At 52.3% G+C, this 24909-nt stretch overlaps 1 protein-coding gene across 1 annotated transcript; it reads right to left on the bottom strand.

Moving 5' to 3' along the window:
• Window positions 1-1506: 1506 nt before the first annotated feature.
• Window positions 1507-16636, bottom strand: BPIFB3 (BPI fold containing family B member 3). The gene is made up of 15 exons (XM_004014488.5): window positions 16525-16636; window positions 15649-15805; window positions 15100-15204; window positions 14523-14663; window positions 13028-13091; window positions 10942-11002; window positions 10209-10300; window positions 9894-10073; window positions 8476-8529; window positions 6496-6666; window positions 5578-5645; window positions 4132-4174; window positions 3293-3356; window positions 2612-2688; window positions 1507-1807 (listed from the first exon to the last, which is right to left on the bottom strand). The coding sequence occupies exons 1-15, from the start codon at window positions 16634-16636 to the stop codon at window positions 1778-1780; spliced, it is 1419 nt and encodes a 472-aa protein (XP_004014537.4). The 3' UTR covers window positions 1507-1777.
• Window positions 16637-24909: the final 8273 nt, after the last annotated feature.

The raw sequence follows: 24909 nt of genomic DNA, 5'->3' as shown, positions 1-24909 counted from the left end.
GTAGCCCACCAGGCTCCTCGTTCCACGGGATCAGGCAAGAATACTGGAGTGGGTTGACATGCCCTCCTCCAGGGGATCCACTCGATCCAGAGTGGAACCCAGGTCTCTCCTGCATTGGCAGATGGGTTCTTTACCACTAGCACCACCTGGGAAGCCCTGGGATTTGAACACAGGCAGCTAAAATTCAAGCTACTCATATAATCACTGTATTGTCCTGGATGGGAGTCAGGAGACACTGGAGGTGAGAAAGGAGACAAGCATAAATCCTGCATGTCACTCAGCACTGGGCCCGGCATGTAGTACAAACCAGTAACTGCAGGTGGGTGGAGGGGAGATAAAGAGAAAAGAAGGGAACCAGGAGGAAGAAAGGGTAGAACAGTGGATGGATGGACAGACTGGAGGATGAATAGGTATGTGAATGGATGGGTGGGTAAATGGGTGGGTGGTGGGTGGGTGGATGGGTGGGTGGGTGGATAAATGGATAGATGGAAGGGTGAGTGGGTAGGTGGATGAATAGATGGATGGATGGGTAGATGGATCAGAGGATGGTCATCCCCATTGGTGCGTAAACCTCTAGATGGGTTCCAACTCTCCTCTGTTCCCCACTGCACCCCCAGATCCTCTAATCCAGTTCCCAAAACTTAATTGGCACCTTTTCACTCAGGTCCACCCATTTGTACCAACATGGGGCCATTCTCCGGAACCAAGGAGGCCCATCTTGAGCAGCAGAGAGGAGTCTCGGCAAGAGAATCAGGATCCCCAGTTTCCCATCCCAGCTCTGCTCCTGTGCAGCCTCGGCCAGCCAGGCTCCTCTCTGGCGTCAGTTTCCCCACCCGCACTATGAGCATTCAGCGTAGCTTTGTCCTGAGTTGTCGATGGCACGTGTGCAGCAGCTATTAAGTGACCCCTCCAGGGCAACACGTGCCAGGAGTCTCATTCATCTCTGCTTCCTGGAGTACTGACTCCTTTACTCCCTGGAAAACTCTCACTCAGCCTTCAAAATTCAACTCAGACACCGCTTCTGAGAAGCGTCCCAAAATCAGAGAGACCGAGATAGACACAGACTCAGACTCAGAGAGACAGGGTGAAAGATGGAGGCGTTTAGAAAAGTACAGAGAGGAAGGGACTTCCTTGGTGGTCCGATGGATAAGACTCCATGCTCCCAATACAGGGAAGGGGCACGAGCTCGATTCCTGATCAGGGAACTAAGATCCCACATGCCACGAGTGGCATGGCCAATAAAAAAATAAGAAGAAAAGAAAAGAAATAGAGAGAGGGGAAGGAAATGGGGAGGAGGGACACAGAGAGCGCCACACAGAGGCGGAGGAAGGCAGGACAAGACACAGAGGTTGCCAACGTCAACCAGTTATGTTTGGGACACGAAGCTACAATGACTAGGCCCCAGGTCCCCTCACCTCCCAGGAGCCCTGCCTGGAGCTGGGGAGGGCGCTGGAGGCAGAGGCCAAGGCAGGCTCGGTGTGACTGGAGAACAAACCAGCCAGGAGGTGCTGAGACGATTCATTTATTGAAAGCTCAGGACTTGCCAAGGAGGCCCTAGATCTTTCTCCAAAGCGGAGTCTTGTGGCTAGCCCTGCAGTCCCCACTCCAGACTGGGGGCAGAGCTGCAGGGCCAGAGCACCTGGGGGACCCTGGGTGGATAAGGGACACTTATACTGTCACAGACACAGGCTAGAGCCTGAGAGGGAAACTGAGGCAGATGGGCAGATGGGCAGGAATCTGGCGGTCAACACAGAGGGATGGCAGCCCTCTGTCAGCCTCAGGATGGCACAGTCAGCACCACGGCATTCTGCAAGGAGCAATGGCTCTAGGTTAGGTCCTCTGAGCCCTTGTGCCCCACACCCCGCTACACCCCCCACCCCTGCAGCCACTGTGTCCCCCACCCCCAACACCAACCCCATGCCCTGGGGTGAGCGCTGTACTGGGAACACAGCTTGCACTAAGTGAATGAGTAAGCAAACGAATGACGATGAATAAATGGCCTTCAGTGTGGGAGAGGCCACTGACTTTAGAGACTTTAGTTCAAGTGTCATTTTTCCTGTGAATTTATTGTGTGACCTTGGACCAGAAGCTGGGCCTCCTACAGCCCTGGTCCTTATCTGAGAAGTAGGCCCAGCATTCCCTGAGCTGCCCACCTCCCAGAGCTGCTCCAAGACTCAAAGGCACACTGGGCTGAAGAGGACTGTGAGACCATGTCCATAACTCAGCAGGAAAAAATGTCCTGGTCTATTAGGGAAGGCTGCCACAGGCACAGCACAGGGGAGAAACAGAAAGTGTACTTGCTACCCCTGGACCAGGGGAACTGTGATTCTGTGAGGAAACCTGAGATCCCATCCCACAGGCCAGTCCTATGTCTGAATTCAACAAGAAAGAGCTCTGTGACTGCTTGACAATATCCACCTTGGGCAAGTCAGGAAGGCGTGCTAGAAAGTATGTCATATATTTGCCATTCCCAAGTTGGGTAGTTTATAATCCCTGAGCAACCTAGAAAGTGGTGCAGCTACAGACCTTGTCAGAGGCAGAGCAATCCCCTCTCCAGAGACAAGCTTTAGGCCCATCAAGGCTTACCCTCCGCCCTCCATGGGAAACTCACCTCTATGATTGCCAGGGCTGCATTGGCAAAATTGACATTGAGAACCTTAGGCAGGGGGATCCCAACATCTAGGCTCACTGTGAAGAGGACGTGGTTGAAAGCAAAGATATGGGAGGGGCCAAAGTGGGACCTGCTGACCCTATTCCACAACTTTGAGCTAGCCAATTCTCTTCTTGGAGACACAGGTTCCCATGAGACTCCTACTCATCCTACTAAACCCAAACAAAAATGCCCCTTTTCTCTATTATCTTAAGGGGTTCCCTCAGCAGAGCCTCCTTGAGGTTCTCTCAGTCTCTTGCACAATCTGGGTCATTTATATTCTATTCATTTGTTTATACAACTATTTCCATCTGGATTGTGAGCCTGAAGACACGATCCACATCAGATAGCTCTTGATGCCCAGAGTTGGGCATGATGCAGGAGCTATCCATATTGTTTGATTGGAAACAATCCTGGTTTCTGCATCTCAGAAAGGGGGATCAAGCCCTCTCCAACCTCAGTGTCTATTAAGAACAATGGAGAATGATCAAATCACTTTGCTGTACATTTGAAACTAACACAACATTATAAATTAACTATACTTCAATTTTTTAACAAAAGAACAATGGATAGAGGCAATGGATTTGGCAATCCTCAGTTCAGACACTCTGTGTCCAAGAAGACACTTAAGGCTGCGCTTACCATTGAGCTTTGGCACATAAGCTAGCCGAACCACATTGCTGAGCCATTCTTCTAAACGGGACGCCTGCAACAGAGCATGCAGAGGCTGGGAGGGGTGGCTTTGCAGGGAGCAGTACCACCTTTCCCAGGAAGAAAACTCCAGAGGTCCAGCTGCCCCAGCCTCCCCACAAGCCTGACGACATAGCTCCTAGTGGGCACAGGAACTGCTGGGGTGCGCAGTCCAAGAGTGACCCAAAGGGGACTCTGATTTAGGCAGGCTTCACTCTGGGCCCCGTGAGCTTGGAAGGGCTGCGCTCCTGGAGGAAGGATCTGGGGCGCCTGGTAGGGGCCTGTGTCTGAGAAAGAGGGAGGAAATGAGCCCAGCTCCAGTAACTCTGTGTGCTCTGACCTTAGATTCCTAGGAGTTGAGAAACACTTAGATCTAGAATCTGAAACCATCATGAAATTCTAGAACCTCAGGACTTTGTAAGAAACAGGAAACTAAGGGCTCCGTGAGTCTCTGCAATGTTAGAATCTTCTGAGTTCAGGGACCTCATTATTTGTGTGAAGTTCCAGAATTTCGAGCTTGTGAGGTTCTACACATTTACAGCTTTGTAAGGTTCCAAGACTGGAAGATCGGGAGATTCACTTTCCTAAGACAATGACTGCTTGACAAGTGAGTGCACATGTGCACACACACAGAGACACACGCCGGCCTGCATGTTGGTCCACTCCGTCTTTTGGGGGCAGGGCCCAGACTGCGGCCAGCTCAGTCACACGGCCTGACTCATCCCGCCTCCTTTCCACCCCACCGGTAGTCCCTCACCACCGCCAAACTGTCCAGCCTCCCAGGAACTTACATCAAAGGTGTGGGCAGAGGAGGGCGCCAGCTGGACGCTGAGCCTGGCAGAGAGAAGAGAGATGTTGAGGGGCCCCAACACCCACCATACCCCAGCCTGCCCCATGCCTAGCTCTCTAGGATCAGGAAACAAGGTTACAGGCCCAACTCTGCCTCCATTCAGCCTTGACTTGGGGTCTCAGTTTACCTACCTGTAAAATGGGCTTGGAGGGAGGTGACCTCCTTCTGAAATGTCATGACTGCCACCTTCAACTCCAAGGCCCTGGAACCTTGATCTGACTCCCACTTGTTTGACTGACGCTTTCTGAGGAGTAGCCCTCCCATAGACTGAGCCCTGGACACAGGGTGCTCTGCACCCCACAGCTGCTCGCTAATGGCAATAAACCACCAGTGGATCACAGCTGGCCCACAAGAAGGTCCAGGGCCAGAGCCCGGACACGCATCTCTTCTCCTGAAGAGCTGAGGCTTCAACAGCCACCAGAAAGGGGAGATGAACCCTGGCAGTGGGTGAAGTCTTTGTCAAGTATAGAAATGGAGTGGCGGTGGAGCCTTGCGGGGAGGAGGTGGGAGGGAGGGGAGGCAGCTGCAGCCTGAGGGGCCGGCAGGGGTCAGGTGAGTGCCGGGTGCCTATGGCCCAGGGCAGGCAGATCTGAGTCCACTGGGAATACTCCTGCATCCTGCATCCAGGGGAGGGTCAGAGAGGCCCCAGGCCCCGGACCAAGGCGAGAGCGCTGGGCCTGCAGGACGGAGGCCTAGACAGAGGACGTGCTTCCAGGGACAATGCACTTTTGGAGCCTGGGCTTTGCAAACTGTAAAGCGCTGTGCGTGCGTAAGGAAGGATTGTCATCAACCTCACTATCTCGGTTAGCATGATTATCATGAGGCCTAGTTACCAGAGATGGGGAGAAACTAGAGAAATAGCTAGTCCACATGAATAACAAAGCGTCTGACCACATTCAAGGACAGGTATCTCCATGGCCTGCCTCTAGGGCTGATAACTCAGAAGTCTGGACTCCACTGCAGCAGGTTTGTCTCCAGGGCCAGGTTCTGAGCAGGTGCAGTGGAAGCTGCCCACTCTGGAGGCAATTCGCTGAGATCTAGTTGCCTCATCTGTAAAATGGGCCAAGACCACCCCCTTCCCAGCAGGTTCCAGAGGCAAGGAAGACGCTGGCAAAACAAACACCTGCAATTCAGTTGCCTCTCAATTAATAATGGGGTTTCCGCTGGCCCCTAATTCTTTTTTTTTAAGTCTTTATTGAATCTGTTACAACACTGCTTCTGTTTTACGTTCTGGTTTTTGGGCCATGAGGCATGTGGGATCTTAGTGACCCAAACAGGGATCCAACCCACATCCCCTTCACTGGAAGGTGAAGTCTTAACCACTGGACCACTAGTGAAGTCCCCCTAGTTCTTGTTCATAAAGACAACACCCAGGATCCCACGTTACCGTTCCAGGGATAGCGAGATGTGCAGTTTGGTAGCCGAGGGAGCCAGCTGGGCATTTAAAGTCATCACCTACATGAGAAGAGCAGGCAGAGATTATACCAGTTCAGCAAAAGGAGCTTGAAGACAGGTCTGCCTTGGCCAACAGGTGACTTTCCACCATTCATTTCCTCCACTACCCCTTGCTGAGGCCCTACTGTGTGTTAGTGTCCATGCTGGGCTACAAGGAAGTCATGTGAAGGTTCTGGTGCTCAGAAACCAGGGTACTAAGGGCTGTCAGTGTTGGATGCGAGGGGCAGCAGGAGCTTGGACAGACCCTCAATCCCGCCTGCAGTGGGTGAGGGAAGGCATCGCCTATGAGGTGACCCCTGTGCTGAATCCTGGAAGACAGGAGTTAGCCAAAGGAAGGGGAGAAACGTGGTGGTCTCTACACAATCAAGGGCAAGGTGGGGGAACCTGGCAGCCCTGAGTAACTGGCTTAGGACACAAGGCTGGGAAAAGCAGGAGAGTGAGGCCAGGGGTGGGGAACGCGGCAAGGAATGGTATCTGGCCATGTGGGGCCCAGGCAGAGAGCGAGCAGGGTAGGGACTGCCTCTGCCCAGATGTATGGTTGGGGAAACTAGCAGAGGTGGGGTGGAGGGGAGCAGACTAGAGGTGAGGGGCTGGGGGAACTGGAGGGTCATCCAAGAGATATCTGAGCACAGGGAGGCTAGGGGGCGGGGACAATTCCTGAGATCCTGAGGAAGCACCCGGGACACATGTGTGATGAGGGAGCAGGCGGGAGTCCAAACAGTAACGTTGACAGTGGGGGCGGGCTTCCTGCACGGTGCCCCATGGGATCCCCCACCCCAAGATCCACAGCCTGGAGCAGGTCAACCCTACTCAGAACCCCAGTGCCGCCTCCCACCCCTCAGCCACTCACCCCGTTCAGCTGGAATAAGGCCTCATGGGCCCCTTGAGGAAAGTAGGAGAGCACATGGATGGTAGTTGGGATGGAGACCGTGGCCTTGTGGTTCTGAAGCGTGACTGTGGGTGCTTCCTTCACCCGCAAGGAGAGCAGGAGCTGCTGGCCTGGGGGCAGCTTCCGCAGGGCCTGGAGAGAAGCAGGGCAGAGCCGGGGGCATGGGGGCATCTTAGATGCTCCACTAATAGAATCAGCCGGTCAGTCGGTCAACAAACACTCACTGAGCACCTAGTGGGTACCGGTACTGAGCTGGGAGCTGTGTTAACAGCCTGAACCAGATAGGTCTGGTCTCAGCCCCCTTGAGGCTGACATTATGGAACAGCCCAATCAGAGTCAAAATCGCCCCTAAATAAGTTTAAGTGTTAGTCACTCATTTGCGCCTGAATCTTAGAGACCCCATAGACTACAGCCCACCAGGCTCCTCTGTCCATGAGATTTTCCAGGCAAGGATACTGCAGTGGGTCACCATTTCCTTCTCCAGGGGATCTTCCCAACCCAGGGGTCGAACCCAGGTCTCCTGCACTACAGGCAGATTCTTTACCAACTGAGCTACAAGGGAAGCTCAAAATCACCCATAGAACACACTTTATTACACAACGTAAAAAAAGAAAACAAAAAACCTTCCTATGCCCATGATCCATCCTCTGCCCTCCTATCTAGCCTCCCACCACTGGCCCTTATTCTCTTCTCTCTTAGACTCACTGACCACTTTGCTGTTCCTCCAAGCAGCCAGGCACACTCCTACCTCAGGGCCTTTGCACTTGCTGTTCCCTCTGCCAGAAATGTCTTCTCCAGACACCTTCACCGTTCCCTCCCTCCCCTCTTTCAGCCTTCAGCTCACATATCACCTCCACAGTGAGGCCTTTGCAAGGTACCCTCCTCCACCTTCTGACACTGTATATTTTCTGTTTATTTATTTGTTCAATGTCTGTCCCTCCCATCACAATGGCAGCTCCTGGAACACAGAGACTTCTATCTACTTTTCACTGTCTGCCCCTTGCACATGCCCAGCACCTAGCACAGGGCTGCCATATAATTCAGATTCCCACATCTGGAAAGAAGCTGTTCAGCCCCAGTTGGAGGAATGGTAAAGCTGAGGGCCAGGCCCTGTAGCCACATACTGACTGATGCCCACTAGTCAAATTTCCCTGAATCTTCTCCTTTCTCTTATTTTTCCAAGGTCACTGCCCTGACTCTTCTCTCTGGGGACAAGAACACTGAGACTAAGATGAAGTAAGGCAGTGGCCTAAGAATTGATGCTTTTGAACTGTGGTGTTGGAGAAGACTCTTGAGAGTCCCCTGGACTACAAGGAGATCCAATCAGTCCATCCTAAAGGAGATGAGTCCTGGGTGTTCATTGGAGGGACTGATGCTGAAGCTGAAACTCCAATACTTTGGTCACCTGATGCGAAGAGCTGACTCATTTGAAAAGACCCTGATGCTGGGAAAGATTGAGGGCAGGAGAAGAAGGGGATGACAGAGGATGAGATGGTTGGATGGCATCACTGACACAATGGCCATAGGTTTGGGTGGACTCCGGAAGTTGGTGATGGACAGGGAGGCCTGGCGTGCTGCGGTTCATGAGGTCACAAAGAGTTGGACACGACTGAGCGACTGAACTGAACTGAACTGAAGGCAGTTGGAGGGAGGGGGCTAAAGTCATTTGGAAAGAAACTCCTGTCCTCTGCTTGACAGAGGAGCAACATACCGAGGACAAATGCCCAGTTGACTTCTGGCGCAGTTAAACCCTGGTCCTTTCCTCTCTAAGCAAAATCTACTATCAGGAAAGGATATGGTGTTAGTCAATCACACTTCAGTGTGAATTTGAACGCAACATTCAATTGTGACTGTAGAGCTGTATTGAGAAAGATTCTGGAGTCCATTCAGGGTCATCAGGAAAGACCTACCGTGAATAAAGTCCATGAGAGGGTCACTCACCTCAGGGACCAAAGCTGCCAGGTCTGTAGTTGTCAGTGGGACATTGCTGGGAACCTGGACCGGAGACCAAATGGGAAGGGGGATAAACACAGAGCCAAGATAGGGATCCCTCAGCACAAACAGTAGCTTCCTCCCACCCGACTACACATATGCATCTCCACAGACACTCATGTTCCTTCTAGTAACCAATGATGAGTGCTTACTACATGCCAGACTCATGCTAAGGGCTTTCTGAGCCTTCACTCATTCCACCTTTATAACTGCTCCAGGAAGTAGGTGCTATGATTACTCCCATTTTACAGATGGAAAAACCTGAGGTTCCTGTCCAGGCTCATAAGCTGGTAAATGGTGGCACCGGGCTTTGACCTGGGCAGACTAATTCTAGAACTTTTAAACTTTCCTCCCAATTTGAAGGCCCAGGAATCTGACCCCACATATTTTTGCTTTTCACCCCAAAATATTCCCAAATACTATACATTTGTTTCTATCATTTACAAATTAGGATATTTCATATAAATTTGCAGTTTCTAACTTAAAAAACTTGGAAAATTTGGTCACATCTGGCTCCCAGCTCAAGGCCCTATTCCAACCACCCCACAGGCCTTCAGAGTGCTCTTTGGACCCCACATATAGGAAGTGAATGATCAACTCCTGCTCCTTGGGCTGAGCCGCAGGTGAGGGGTCCAGGTGGCTTGGAGTTAACTGCTTTTAGACAGGGCTGAGACCAAGAAAATGTCACTGGGTAAGGCTTCTGGGCTGGGGCTTCCAGACATCTGTGAGGGTGTGAGGGGCCAGAAGGGAAACAGACATCTCTGGAACTTCAGAATAAATGTCCAATGTCAAAATGTCGTGAAGAGCACAGTCGGTGACATCATTGACTTCCCCAAGCCCCGAAACCCCATCAAGGTGCCGCCCAAGGAGGACCACACATCCCAGGTGACTGCTCCTCTGTACCTCTTTAACATTGTTCGGGCTCTATATACCTTTGGTATAGTCCAACCTGAGTTTCCTTCTCTTCAACTCAAATATGCTCTTGAGAAAGTAGCAGGAATGTTAAGCCATTCACACTTTAGTAAAAACTGAACATTGACTCTACAAGAGCTCATCTGGTGCAGGGATAGAACACTGGCTACATTTCACACGCCAATTTTTACCAATTCAAAGTAACTTCCTAAGTGTCATGTTCAGAAGTCCCATTCAGGTTTAGCCAAGTAGAGGCCATTATCAATTAGTAAAGTCTTGTAGACAAGTAATGTCATACTTATCGACAAGGACAAGCATGGACATGCACCTGCTATAAAACTGTCCAAGTCTCTCTGATTATAAGAAGAAGGCTCATCAGGGCTGAACAGTGATGAGGTTCAGCTAGGTCACAACTGGCATCACTAAGACCCAGCAGGGCAGGTTGCCACACTTACCAGCTCAGAGGTGATGTCCAGGTCAAGGGCACCGCTGGTCTGAAGGAGCCCAAACATGGTGTTAAAGAGGAACAGAGGCACAGTCACCTGGGATGTGTGGTCCTCCTTGGGCGGCACCTTGACGGGTTTGCGGGGCTTGGGGAAGTCAATGATGTCACCAGCTACGCTCTTCACGATGGGCTGCAGAGGTGAAAGTCAGTGAGGCAGGATCTCAGGGCAGCTCACTCACCTGGCTCTGAGCCAGCATCCCCTTCCTGGCCTCCACTGAGACCTTACCCACCCCCAGTGGTGGGCAAGGCCTTGGTGGACACTTACGTTGACGTCCAGCTCTATGTACTGGTTGGAGATGAGAGGCAGTGTGGCCAGAGTGAATTCCACTGACCCAACAGCCCCGAGGGGCACCAGGCCTGGATGAAGAGGGGAGGAAGAAGAAAGGCCCCATGAGCCCAGGCCCTACTTCTATTTATTGAGCGCCTGCTGAATGCCTAGCACTCTACCGAGTATTCACCTGGGCGCTACTGTCATCCCCATTTTACAGATATGGAAACTGAGGCTTTAACAGAGGAAGTCACTAGCCCCAAGCCACACAAGCCACAGGGTAGCAAAGCCAAGATTCCTGTTTTCCAGCACTGGTGCCACTAACCACGCCATTGCCCTGCCTCTCTCATATAACACCACACACAGAGACACATCTGCCCCCAGGTTTTCCATCCTAATTCTAGTTAAGCATTTTTGTACTTTTTTCAAGGCCCATTTGTGAATACAAAAGGCATCCAAGTCTCCATAAGGCTCAGAGAGGCTGGGGGCCACGGTGGCCGAGGGGCCCTGGGTTCCTTATGTAAGCCCTGGACCTCAGTCCTCTTGTCTGTTCAGATAATAATAATATCTGCCTCACACTTCTGACAGTGCCAGACACCCCACTGGTGATCAGCAAGTGGCCTGAAGCCCCGATAGATGGAGACCTGGATGGCTCCGCATCGCCTCAGCCCAGAACTCCAGGAGAGGTAACAGCAGGTGCAGAGGAGGAGTAGGGTGGACCCCAACTTACCCAGCACGGCCCCCAGGAGCTCATTCACCACGCCCAGCACACTGTCCACCACGGGGCACAGCTGTGTCCAGAGGAGACGGGTTAACAGGAGCATAAGAGTGGGCCCCAGCCTGGTGCAGGGAATGACTGCATCTTCTTTGAATTATTTGCTTTGGGGTCCCGAGGACCCCAAACAGGGCAGACGATAGAGATGGATAGGGGGGCACACAGGTGGGAGGCATGGATGGGTTGGAGCTTGAAGTGTCAGAGGGCAGAGAGGGTGGTGTAGAGGGCCAGTTACATGGGCCCCCTCAGAACACCTTGGAGGATGCTGGGGGGACATGGGGACACATTCCAGAGGCTCACTGGGGAGTGGGGACAAAGCCTCCCCCAGAGGAAACAAATGGCTGTTTTCTCCAAGGTCTCAGGCCCCTCCTGCCATCCAGGTGGACGCCCAGAGACCTACAATCCGGATCCCACATAACAGCACCTCCTACCCTCCACCCAGAGTCAGGCCTGGCCCGGGGCGTCCACTATAACACCATCCTGGGTTTCCTGAAAAACCCCTGGGCTTTGACAACAGGGAGCAAGCAGTTTGGATTCCAGAATCCTATCACTGAATCTGAGTCCACCGCAGCAAGAACCCCAAAGGTGGCCCAGCCCAGCCCCTTCTCTCACTCAACCCCTTCATTCTACAGCTGGGGCCAGAGGAGAGAGGCGACCTGTCCAAGGTCACAGCTGTTCTCAGAAAAACAAGAGAAGGCTGTCTTTTCATTCAAACGTGGAATCCCTAACTCCAGGGCTTCTGGGGTCAGGCACATCACAGAAAGGAGAGGAGACCAGAGGGGCTGCGATGGGAGGGGGTGAGCAGCCCCTTGGAGACCAGCTAGCTGTGTGCCGCCTGCAGGAAGGAGGTGCAGGCAGCCAGGATGGCTGCCGGCACAAGAGAAGCCAGAAATCAGATTGCTGAGAGAAGCCTCCAGTCTCTACGTGCCAGCAATTAACTCTTATTTTTAAAACCTCTTTGAGTCACATAAATCCTGTCTTGCAGCCAATTGTCCAGAGACCCCAGTTACTGGCTGTGACTTAAATATAGCTACACCCCTTGTTGAAATCGACTTGAGATGGGCCTGGGCTGCTGGGAGCTTCTCTTCTCCTCCTGAGCTGCTTTTCCGATTGGATTCTTGAAGCCCAGGGCAGTTTTGTCAACGTCAGTCTCCCATACCCTTGCCACCTCCACGGGTGTTCTTAACAAGGCCTCACAAGAGAGGTCCAGCCAGGACTGGCGACCAGAAAGCCTGACTACTCTTTGCTGGCTGTCAGCAAGCCGCTCCCCTCTCCATCCTTAACAAAATGGAGCTTTGGCCAGACCAGCTTAAGTGTGGTTCAAGGGATGGCAGGGGCAGGCAGGAGCGTCCTGGAGCAGTTTCATCATACTGTGTTTAACGTCGCACATTGTCTTAACATATGGGCTTTCCTGGTGGCTCAGCAGTAAAGAATCTGCCTGCAAGGCAGGAGATGTGGGTTCAATCCCCAGGGCGGGAAGATCCCCTGGAGGAGGACATGGCAACCCACTCCAGTATTCTTGCCTGGAAAATCCCATGGACATAGGAGCCTGGCAGGCTATAGTCCATGGAATCACAAAGAGTCGGACCTGACTGAACGACTGAACACACACACACACACACACACACACACACACACACGTCTTAATATACATATATGTGATCTTCTTAGACGTGTTTGCTAAGCACAGGGCTATTTTAAAAATCATTGAGAGACCCAATTCTAATTCAGATCTAGTTACAGGAAAATATAGAGTCAATAACAATACAGGTGGCATAGAGAAAGAAACTTGGATTGGAAAGCAGGTCACTGGAAGCTGTAGATTCAGGGTTCAGCGGTCTGGGGACAGACTGTGCCAGCCCACCTACAGACTGGCAGGCGACACCTGGGAGGCCCATGGGCAGGCCAGGATGGGATTACCTGATGGGCGTGGGAGGAAAGACCAGCCTAATCCTGCCTGGCGCCCAGATTAACTCAAAGCCGGGGAGGAGGGGCACAGCCCAGGGGAGAGGGTGTGCCTGGTCTGTGGCCCCACACTCACCAATTCTGGCAGCACCTTGAAGAGTGTCTGTTCCACGACCCCAAAGAGTGGTGCAGGTAGCAACCTGGGCAGAACGAGATGCGTGAAGGTGTGGCCACCACACAGGGACAGCGCCAACTCGGATGACGGGCAGCGTGGGCACTTGGGACTCAGGACATCACCCATCTCCTCTCCTGGTGGGCTTGACTGGGACTTAGGGATCTGGGTTTAAATCTTGGCTCTGCCTCACCACGGGGCCCAAAGAAGGAGTTCAGTTTCCCCATCCATACAGTGCCTGCTTTAGAGAGAGCTGCTGCCTCTGAGATCAGATGAGAGCGTACACATGTCTAGTGCGCAGTAAAAGTCTGTTCCCTTCATCTCCCCCAATAGTTATAGACAAGCGACATTTGGGCCAACAACAGCACCTGGCTCAGGCTGAGGGTTCAGTAAGTATTTGTTGAATGAATAATGAATGTCTGAGGCGGTGGCCTGAGGATGTGCATGGAGATGGACTTAGGTCTGTTTGGAGATGATGGGTGTACAGAGGGAGCGTGACAACCACAGAACCACAGCCAGCACCCTCCTGAGCTCCACCCCCTCCACGCCACCTCTAGCCCAGAGGAGCAGGATGGAGCCACTGGGATTTACGGAGCCCAAGACCCTGCCTGGAAGCCCCTTATTAAGGCTCTTCTGCAGACAGAACCAACCCTGGTTCACCCTATTCTTGGAAACTAACACAGAGCTATCTGATCACCCATCACTGTGCGGGGGCCACCCAGCAAAGGTGGGGTGTGGGTGTGGGATTTGGTCTGGAATGGAGAGACTAACAAGGGCTGACTCAACGTAGGAAGGGGTGGGGGCGGACAGCAGATGACTGTAGGGGCAGGTGCAGGGTGCTGCAAGACCTGAGTCCGGAGGCCAGTTTATCTCCACACTTGCTGCAATGTGGGTGTGTGACCTTGGGCAAATCCCTAGCCCTCTTTGGGCTTCAGTTGCCCCGCGGTGGAAGAGTCACCGTGTCCTGAACACCTGGAGTAAGAGATGGATATAACGGTGCCAGAGACTTTGGGATCATTGAATTCAGGTGCTCATTATACAGATAGGGACACGGAAGCCCAGACAAGGGACGGGGATCCCCTGGGGTCACACAGCAAGTCAGAGGCTGAGCTGGGTCTTTGACATGCTACAAGCAGAGACTCAATTCCCCGCAGATGGAGGGACCCCCATTGGCCCTTGCTCTATCTGGAAGAAGGTGGGCAGGCTTTCCGGGGGTGGAGAAGAGAGACGCTCAGGAGCGGGAGTTGCAAGCTGGGGGCTGAACCAGAGTCCTTGTCCGTGGTGGGCCTCAGTCTACAAATCTGTGCAATGGGCTGATGCGGTGAGAGGGGCAGAGTCGAGGTGAACTCAAGCCCCGCCCAGCTGGCCCAGGAGACCCCGGGTGCGCGCAAGCGCGATGAGCCCCATCAGGTGTGGAAGCCGGGAGCCGCCCAACTAGGGCTTCAGTCCGCGGACTCACCCCGTGAGTAGGCTGATGTGTCCCAGGAGTGTGCTGCAGCGCTTGAGGATAAGGATGGGCGTACCCCGCGCGCTCACGCCCAGCGCCACCCGCGACGACACGTTCACCTCGGCGGCCAGCTGCAGGAGGCCTCCCAGGGGACTGAGAGACAGGAACTGGGGGCGTGACCAGGCAGCCAAGGACCCACCCACCAGGGCCGCCTCAGCCGCGCCCATCCCCCGGCAGCAGACCAGGGCTCTGATGGGCGGCGGATGGGGTAGCCTTGCGAGGGGTCTAGTCCCACCCCCTCCTCACCCTGCTGCCTCCCCGCCCCTACGTCCCTTCCCTCACCCCGACCAGTAACCTCTCTCAGGGAGAGAGATGGGAGTCCCTGGACGTCCGTGGGGTGGAGATCCCTGGAGAGGGGTAGAGAGGTGGGATCCAGGGAGGGAATAGGAAAGCAGGAGTCCCTTGGGAAGGAAGTAGGGTGGGAGGAAATAGGGGTTGAGGGGCTGAGCCTGCGGAGACAATAGGGTAGGGGGGTCCCCAGTGGGGTGGGGTGGGGAGCAGCAGTGTAGAGGCCCAGGGGCACACTCACCCGGAGCCGTGCAGGCCCACCTTGGTGTGCAGGTTCAGCTGCACCCCAAACCCTGGCAGCAGCTTCACAGACACCTTTGGCAGTGTGACTTCGTCCACCTTCAACCTGCGAGGAGGACAGGGCCACTGACATCCCCCCCAGCACCGGTCCCTTACTGCCTGGACCCACCCAGACCAGCCAGGTCAGGACAGAGGTCTTTTGGAGCAGACACTTGAAGAGGAGGAAGGAGAGAGCCGTGAAGATACTTGGATTGCTGTAGAGAGACTGAGAAACTTGCCCCAGATAACACACTCACACAGTTATTGAAACTGATCCCACAGCTGGAACCCTCAAACACAGGGACGTGCTGCCTGACATTCAGTAGACCCCTTATTTCCTGACTCGGTTTCTAGGACTCCCTGTCTAAAGGCTCCCCATGATATTCCCACTGCCTTCCAATAAATTAAAAAAGTCAACCTCGTCTCTATTCCCTGAAACAAAGAAAAGACCAGGCTACCTGAACAGCACGCAGGAGATAGGCAGTCACGCAGCCACATTGTGAGGACTCACCCAGAAAGCTTCTCAACAACGCCAAAAACCCCTCCGTAGCCCAGCAAGCCACCTCCTCCGAGCAGGCCCCCAGAGCCCAGGAGGCCCTGGTTCACAGAAGTAACTGTCCCCAGCACATTCTGCAGAATGGGCCCACCGACCAGCGAGTTCTGGATGGCTGCAAAGAGGGCAGGCGGGGGTGTTGGGGGTGGGGGAGGGGAGGAAGGGTCATATTACAGATGAGGAAACTAGGGCCCAGAGAGGCACAAAGTCACACAACAAATCGGGTTTGGGGCCAACAGTATGACTAGGGCTCCTGGACACTGGACCACCTGGAAGCATTGAAAGGGGGGAGCAAAAGTAAAGGAGGGAGCACCCAGCCACCAGAGCTCGAGCAAAAGGGAGGAGGCAACCCCTCCTGGGCACGACTGGCCTGACTCTACATGGATTGTGAGAAGGGCAAGACGGAAGGGACCGCCTCGTGGAGGTTGGGACAGCCAGGGGAGCTTCCGGGAAGCATTTGCTCTTCACAACCATACTCTCTCTGGGCCGTTGAGCCCCTGGGGCCCCAAATGCCTGATAGAGTTCCCCCACCGCAGAAATGGGGGGCAGAGAGGCTGGCCCCGCCAGCAACCTCCCCTGGACCTCGTCAACCCTGCCCACCCCCATCTCTGAGGGAGACTCAAACCCTGCTTGCTCATCCAGTCCAGTTCCCCTCTCAGAAGAGAGTGAACCACCCATTGGAGCCTGCACACCAACCTTTAAGCCCCTCAACTCTACACAGTTGGGAATCAAACCCTGTTCTCATCTACCCCTCAAAACATAAGCATGTAAGTCTACCTATGAGACAGTTTATACTGCAGCTGGATCCTCACACCCTGCCCACCTTGGGCTCACCTTTGCCGAGTTCATCCTGGTCGATCCTAGCGAGGGTGCCCACCGTCTCAAGCAGCCCCTGGCACGGAGTCACCAGACCCCAGAGGAGAAGCGGGGACCACATGCCCAACATTGTCGGCGTCACACCTACCAAGAATGGAAGCAGGAACCTGGGGCCGTCCTTGTGCCCAGGACTTCTCTTCCCTGTGCCCCTTCACCAGCCTGGGGCCCTCCCACCCACCTGGCACAGCTTGAGTCCAGCTTCACTCCCAGGAGAGCCCTCTCCCTCCAATTTGAGCAGCAGCTAACACATCTGAATTTAGTCGTCTGTGGTCCCAGGGAGCCTGGACCTGGCTCTGAGAGAGAGCCGTAGAGGGCCTTCCTTTCCAGAACAGCAGGACAGGATCTCTCTTTCCTGAACCACTTTCCCATTGGCACAGGGGGCCGTTTCAGAAGGTGTGGCTCATTGGAGACATTCAGCAGATAGATTTAACAAGTCCCGTTTCTCTCCTGCCTCCCTTGCCTCTTGGACTGCAAGGAAATCAAACCAATCAATCCTAAAGGAAATCAACCCTGAATATTCATTGGAAGGACTGTTACTGAAGCTCCAATATTTTGACCACCTGATGCGAAAAGCTGACTCACTGGAAAAGACTCCAATGAAGGGAAAGAATGAGGGCAGGAGGAGAAGGGGGAGACAAATGGTTGGGCAGGAGGAGAAGGGGGAGACAAATGGTTGATGGCATCACTGACTCAATGAACATGAGTTTGAGTAAACTCCAGGAGATAGCAAGGACAGAGGAGCCTGAAGTCCTTGGGGTTACAAAGAGTCGGACACGATTTAGCGACTTACAGTGACCATAAACCCTGCGTCTATCCGGGACCAATGTTGAAAGGAACAAGACAGGAAGTGACAGCATAGCTCACATTAGTTTCATAGGTTGGGATTTTTCTGTATGAAGTTCCATATCTGCCAGCCCAATTACATACCCATCATCACCCCTGCTTAAACTCTTCAGTGGTCGCCCACTGCCCTGGGTATAAAACCCAGGCTCCTTACTGTTACTCACAAGGACCCTACCTGCCTCTTTACCTTCTCTGTCTTAACCGTGACAAGCTCCTTCCACCTCAGGGCCTTTGCACATGCTATTCTTTCTGTTAGGGAGGTTCTTCCTCTGGACTGACTCCTCACCTTTCAGGTTCTGAATAAATGTCACCTACTTGCAGAAGCCACCCTCCTTCACTTTGTCTAAAGACTGTCTGTCACCAAACACCACCCAGAATATATACTTGAAGGCAGTTTGCAACCACGCATTGTGTTTGTGGTCTCATGTGCCATTTCTGTGAGTTCCCTGGGGGCAGAGACTGTTTCTAGGGTCTCCGTGCATGGTTGTGTGTTGGAGCAGGTGCTGGCTGAGGGGCCAAGAGTAGATGGAAATCCAACCCCACTGTGTTCACCAAATCTTTGCTCTGGCGCAGGTTCTGCCTCCCCAAGAGGACATCTTTTCCTCTCGCACAGAGGTGCATACGGGCTCTATAGGGACCCCGCTATCAGCAGGACTGGTCCAGCTGACTGGTCCCAGAGTGGCTCCTTGTGACCTTGACTCTCTCATAGAAGGAAATATTCCCACAACGGGAAACCGGTCAGGATCAGTGGTTCAGAGAAAAATGGGCACCTCTTGAGCCTAAGAAAATTTTGCCCTCAGCCCATGAATCCCTGCCCTTGCCCCCTCACTGAGTCCCTCTTTTCCCATCTGCAAAATGGACTTTTTCTGCCATCACCTTTCATGTACCCATAGTGTTCTCTTAGGGAGAATTCTTTCTGGGCCCATTATTCAAACGGGACAGCAGGATGGTTACAGGGTCAAAAACTGGGGATCTGGATAAAGTTGGGGCTCCACAGGCTATCTTACCTTCTCTTGCAGCTTCACGAGGAGTAGATGGGGGCTCCTGGCCTCCTGTCAGCTCCTCCACCCGCTCAGGCCCAGGGGCCGCCCTTATATGCCCACAGTGCCTCTAGGGACACAAAGGGGGTGCAGCCGCCAGAAACCCGTCAATGTGTCATGTCAGAAGCAAATTGTGGTTTTCCCTGAGGGCCTGGGCTAAGCCTTCCTTCTGGGGGTAGAGTGAAAAGGGAGGACTGGGGTCAGTGCCCAGGGTGGGGGGAATGAAAGCCTGGGGACTACAAAGGCAGCCGCCTCCTCCTAGACCTGGGGGGTGGAGTAGGGCATTCAGCCCACCTATGGGGTCTCCCTTCAGGGTTCCCTAATGGCTACATGCACCCTGATGGCACAGAGTCCACCCTGCCTCCCCACCTACCCCACCTGAGACCCAGGGAGAGAAGGAAGGAGCTTAAAGCTGCAGGGTCTTCTGTCCCTCTGCCCACCCCCACCCCAGGTCTGGCGTGGAGACAGCCATGGGCCCTGGAGAGAGGAACTTTGGACGGACAGTGGGCCCTCTGGGGAGGGCCACTAACTCCACCCCATCTGCCAAGACCCAGTGTCCCCTGGGGTTCCAGAGCAGTGTTCCCCTCCTGAGTCTGGTGCAGGTGACGGTAGAGAGAAATCCATCCGTCCATCCATGCATTATTTCTTTTGCAGGCACTTGTGCAGCACCTACCGTCTGCTAGGTGCTGGGGATAAGACCTGGAAACAGAAGGAACAAACCGCCCACCCTGATGACCAATAGAAATATGGTGCAATGAAAATTCTTTCCAGTAGCCACATTTTTTTATTTTTTATTGAAGGATAATTGCTTTATAGAATTCTGTTGTTTTCTGTCAAACCTCAACATGAATCAGCCATAGGCATACATATATCCCCTCCTTTTTGAACCTCCCTCCCATCTCCCTCCCCATCCCACCCCTCTAAGTTGATACAGAGCCCCTGTTTGAGTTTCCTGAGCCATACAACAAATTCCCATTGGCTATCTATTTTACATATGGTAATGTAAGTTTCCATGTTATTCTTTCCATATAACTCACCCTCTCCTCCCCTCTCCCCATATCCATACGTCTATTCTCTATGTCTGTTTCTCCTTTTGCTGCCCTGTAAATAAATTCTTCAGTACCATTTTTCTAGGTTCAGTATGTATGCGTTAGAATACGAAATTTTTCTTTCTCTTTCCGACTTGCTTCACTCTGTATAATAGGTTCTAGGTTCATCCACCTCATTAGAACTAACTCAAATGCATTCCTTTTTATGGCTGAGTAATATTCCATTGGGTATATGTACCACAACTTCTTTATCCATTCATCTGTCGATGGACATCCAGGTTGCTTGCATGTTCTAGCTTCCAATAGCCACATTTTTTTTAAGTGAAAGTTAATAGTATAGTTTAAATTGTCCATGAAGCATATATGGCTATTTACTATTGCTATACTTTCAGCTCCTCTGTGAGTGAATGAGTGAAGTCACTCAGTCATGTCTGACTCTTTGTGACTCCATGGACTGTAGCCTACCAGTCTCCTCCGTCCATGGGATTTCCCAGGCAAGAATACTGGAGTGGGTTGCCATTTCCTTCTCCAGGAGATCTTTCTGACCCAGGGATTGAACCTGGGTCTCCCGCCTTGTAGGCAGACGATTTACCATCTGAGCCAACAGGGAAGTCCTTCCTCTGTAGATTTGAAAACTTTCAAAACCCAAAATGGAAAAAACAACTTAAAAAAATGTATAGCTTTTTTAACCTAATGTGTCCAAAATATTATCATTTAACATTCAATCAATATAAAATTCTCAATAGACACCCTACACTTGTTTTCTCATACTAAGTCTGCACACCAAATTTGGATTTCCCACCTTTCAAGTGTTCAGTCAATCTCCTTGTCTGGCTGTTGGCTGTTGGCCATGGTACTGGTCAGCATACCTCTGGGGAGAACAGATAAGCACATGATGAAGTAGGTCAGAGGCTGATGACAAAAATGAAAAGGGAAGGGGATCCAGTTTCAGTATGGCGGTCAGGGGAGGCCTCGTGTGACTCAGCTGGTAAAGATTCCACCTACAGTGCAGGAGACCTGGGTTTGATCCCTGGATTGGGAAGATCCCCAAGAGCTTCCCTTGTGGCTCAGATGGTAGAGTCTGCCTGCAATGCAGGAGACCCGGGTTCGATCCCTGGGTTGGGAAGACCCCCTAGAGAAGGAAATAGCAACCCACTCCTGTAATCTTGCCTGGAAAATCCCATGGATGGAAGTGCCTGGAAGGTACAGTCCATAGGGTCGCAGAGTCAGACATGACTGAGTGACTTCACTTTCACTTTTCATATTTGAACAAGTGTGACTTTTGACCTGCAGGAGGAGAAGGAGTGGGCCAGGTGATTACCTGGGGAAGAGCCCACCAGACGGAGGGAAGTTCAGTTCAGACATTCAGTTGTGTCCAGCTCTTTGTGACCCCCGGGGACTGCAGAATGCCAGGTTTCCCTGTACATCACCCAACTCCTGGAGCTTGCTCAAATTCATGTCCATAGAGTCGGTGATGCCATCCAACCAACTCATCCCTTCTCCTCCTGCCTTCAATCTTTCCCAGCATCAGGGTCTTTTCCAATGAGTCAGTTCTTCATATCAGGTGGTCAAAGTATTGAAGTTTCAGCTTCAGCCTCAGTTCTTCCAATGAATATTCAGGACTGATTTCCTTTAGGATGGACTGGTTGGATCTCCTTGCAGTCCAAGGGACTCTCAAGAGTCATCTCCAACAACACAGGTCAAAAGCATCAATTCTTTGGCACTCAGCTTTCTGTATAGTCCAACTCTCACATCCATACATGACTGCTGGAAAAACCATAGTTTTGACCAGATGGACCTTGGTTGGCAAAGTAATGTCTCTGCTTTTTAATGTGCTGTCTAGGTTGGTCATAGCTTTTCTTCCAAGGAGCAAGTGTCTTTTAATTTCATGGCTGTAGTCACCATCTATAGTGATTTTGGAATCCCCAAAAATAAAGTCTCACACTGTTTCCATTGTTTCCCCATCTGTTTGCCATGAGGTGATGGGACTGGACACCGTGATCTTAGTTTTCTGAATGTTGAGTTTTAAGCCAGTTTTTAAACTCTCCTCTTGGACAGAGGGAAGAACCCCATGGATGGAGGGAAGGGCAAGTTCAAAGGCCTGAGGTGGTATGTTCTAGGAACACAAAGAGGGCTGTGCAGTTGGAGGGGTGTGGGGGCCACAGGGTCAAGGAGGTGACGCAGCCCTGCAGGTTACTGTACAGACTTACAGACTTCGGCTTTTGTTTGCAATTCTTCAGCAGGTCCAGGCTCAGGCATTCCCTCCTCTAGGAAGCCCTCCTGTCTCTCAAGCTGGCTGTGACCCCACAGCCTCCTGGGATCCCCTCTGTCAGAATCTGTGACATGCAGGGTTGTAACCATGTTTCTGGGTACTCGTGGGTCTGTCTCTTGCATGGGACCCTGAGACCCAATCTGGCGAGATGGGAGAAGGGGTGGTATTTAGCTGATTCACCTCATAACCCCTGAACCCCTAACCATACAATATTCATCCTATGACTTTAGACACTGAGCCAGGTTACCCAACCACACCACTTTTAAATAAATAAATGAATATTTTCTTGAAATATAAAGTCCAAACCCTAAGTGTACAGCTTGATGAACTTTTGCAAAATTCTTTTATTTCAGAAGCCCTGTTTTGTCCCCCAGTCCTGACCTCTAACGCAGTGATGAGCTCAGTCTGCTCTTGAGGGTACTATAAATGGGATTGCACATGTGTACTCTTTTGTGACTAGCTCCTTCACACCTTGTGTCTGTGCACTCCAGTCATGTTGTGAGAGGCAATGATCTGTTCTTCTCTGCCCTATGCTATTTCATTATGTGAACACACCCAGATTGCTTATCCATACTCCTGTCTAGAGGCACCCAGGCCTTCAGGTTGAAAGCTGCTCTGAGCATTCTTGTTAAGTCTTTTTGTGGACGTGCATTCGTTGTTCATGTTTCCTGCATGGCCAACTAGGAGAGGGATTGCTGGGTCCTAGTAGTGCCTGTGGGGCTTCCCTGGTGGCTCAGTGGTAAAGAATCCATCTGCCAATGCAGGAGATGCAGATTTGATCCTGAATTGGGAAGATTCCCTGGGGAAGGAAGTGGCAACCCACTTCAGCGTTCTTGCCTGGGAAATCCCATGGACAGCGGAGCCTGTGGGGCTCCAGTCCATGGGGTCGCGAAAGAGTCGGACCCGACTCGGTGACTAAGCAGCAACAAAATGAAGAGGCACGTGTCCATGGTGAATTTTCTTAGGTTTTCTCACAGGGCTCTCCCAGTGCTCCTGCGCATATTCTTGCACACTGGGTACTGCCAGTATTCTTAAGACTCTTAGAGGGAGGAGGAGGGAAAGCTAGTGCCTAGCTTTCATAGAGCAGTTATTGTCTGCAAGGCACTGATGTGTACAAATCATTCCAGTCATCATGATGATCAGGAAGGTCAGCATATCATATAGCTCCTGTCTTACCCTCAAGGAACCAAGGCTCTCTCTCCAAGGAGAAGCCACTGGCCCAAGGTCACACAAGAGTCCAGCTGACCTGTCTGACTCTGACACTCACCATCCCCCTCCCCCTTTAATTTTAACACAGTAGATTTACAATGTTGCATTAGTGACACTCATCCTCTTAACCTTATCTTCCCCAATTCCTTCCAGATCCCACTCCAGTGGAAACCCCTACAACCTCCCCCCACCCCCGTCCAGCTCCCTAGGCTCCTGCAAGCCACCTCAAGCACCAAGACCCAGTCAGGGATTGGGCCTGTCGATGGTAAAGATTAATGAAAATGCATATCTCCAGGCCCTACCCTGCAGCCCTGACTCAATAGGTCTTGGGTGGAAGGCTCAGGAACTGGCATGTTTAACTTCAATCTGATGTGTAGCCCTTTTGAGAACCATGGGTGATGTGGAGCCGTGGAATGCATTAGAGAAGGGGAGGGACTGAATGGCAAAGAGTACCCCTGGGCATTAGGACCTAGAGGGAAGCCCCTGTAGCCAGAATTCCTGGGTCCAATTCCTAACTCTGATCATTACCATCTCAGAGCCATAGTTTCCCCAACCTGCAAAAAGGCTGATGTTAATTAAAATTGTCCACTCTCACCTGACTGGTCTGGCTGTGGGTACAGGTATCCAGGAAATAGGCCTTAGAGCATTAAGGAAAGGCTGCCAAAGGTGCCTGAGAAATTCAGATGATGGCAAGATCCCTGGGAGGACTTCTTGAAGTTACTGCAGCTGAGAGTGGGCTGGGAAGGGAGAAGGCAGGCTGGGTGGTGACTGGTGTGGACAAAAATCTGGGGCACTGGTGGGTGGTCTTCAGTTCCCCCAGGGGGCTGCGTGGTAGGCTTTGGGGGTCAATAGTCATGAGTCCAGGATCAAAGACCTGGTTCTCCTCCCTCCTTGCTCTGTGACCTTGAGCTGACCACACACCCTCTCTGGGCCCCAGTTCTTTAAAGAATGGTGATACATCTTGCTGCTGAATGTGGTGTGAAGAAGCAACGAGGCTTGGACTCAGGCAGACAGGGTTCAAGCCCATCCCCACTTGCAAGTGTGTCCTTGGGCACTGGCTTCATCTCTCTGAGCCTCCACTTCCTCATCCAAGGTTGGGAGTCTTGGAAGTTGAGCAGTGCCCATGGGCAGAAAACCCCCATCATTGCCTCTCTAGAAGCTGGGGTCACAGCACAGGGCTCCCCTTGCCAGCCCAGCCCTCATTTTCTGCCCATAGTAAATCCAGGGTAACTGATCATTCAAAGAATGTTGCAATGAGATTAGAGGTCAAAGTACTCAACCCCTTTCCTATTTCCCAGATGGGAAAACTGAGGTCCGGAGAGGAGCTATGGTTTGTCTAAGGCCACATAGTGTGCCCCTGGTTGTGCCAAGGCAAGAACCTGGTCCTCCTGACTCAGCCTTTCTGCCTTGGTTTCTCCATCTGTGCACTGGGCTGGGGAGGGGAGCAGTGAGTGTACTGTGTGAACATCTAAGGACAGGATTAGGGGAGTGGAGGAGCCCAGGCACGCCTAGGATCAGGCATCAGCCGCCCGCAGATTACCCAGGCGTCTGTATGTGCCAGCCAGTCTCAAGGCCACCATTGTCCCAGAGCCGGGAGATGATGGGTGATGAGATTAAGGTCGACTCTGAGGGAAAAGAGGACAGCCCAGGCACCCAGGCCAAGGCAAGGGAGGGGCCCTCCTTCCTCTGTGACATGGCTCTGGGCCAGGCTGGTACCCAGACCCACCCATGGAGTCAGAGACCCTCCGACAGACGCAAACAGCAACACATGGACCATGGACACATACGTGGGACCACCATCTCAATACTTCCCAGGGCTGGAGCAACAGCCAGTCAGAGGGGCTCTGAAGTACCTTTTTTTTTCAAATTACAGGTTTGGGGTTTTTTTTTTCCAACATTCTAGCAAATGATACCGGAGAAGGTGGTGGTA

Source organism: Ovis aries, chromosome 13, assembly GCF_016772045.2.
Source record: "Ovis aries strain OAR_USU_Benz2616 breed Rambouillet chromosome 13, ARS-UI_Ramb_v3.0, whole genome shotgun sequence".
In the NCBI taxonomy this organism is placed as follows: Eukaryota; Metazoa; Chordata; class Mammalia; order Artiodactyla; family Bovidae; genus Ovis; species Ovis aries.
Note: the sequence above shows the minus strand (reverse complement) of the source record. Positions and strands in the feature narration are given on the sequence as shown.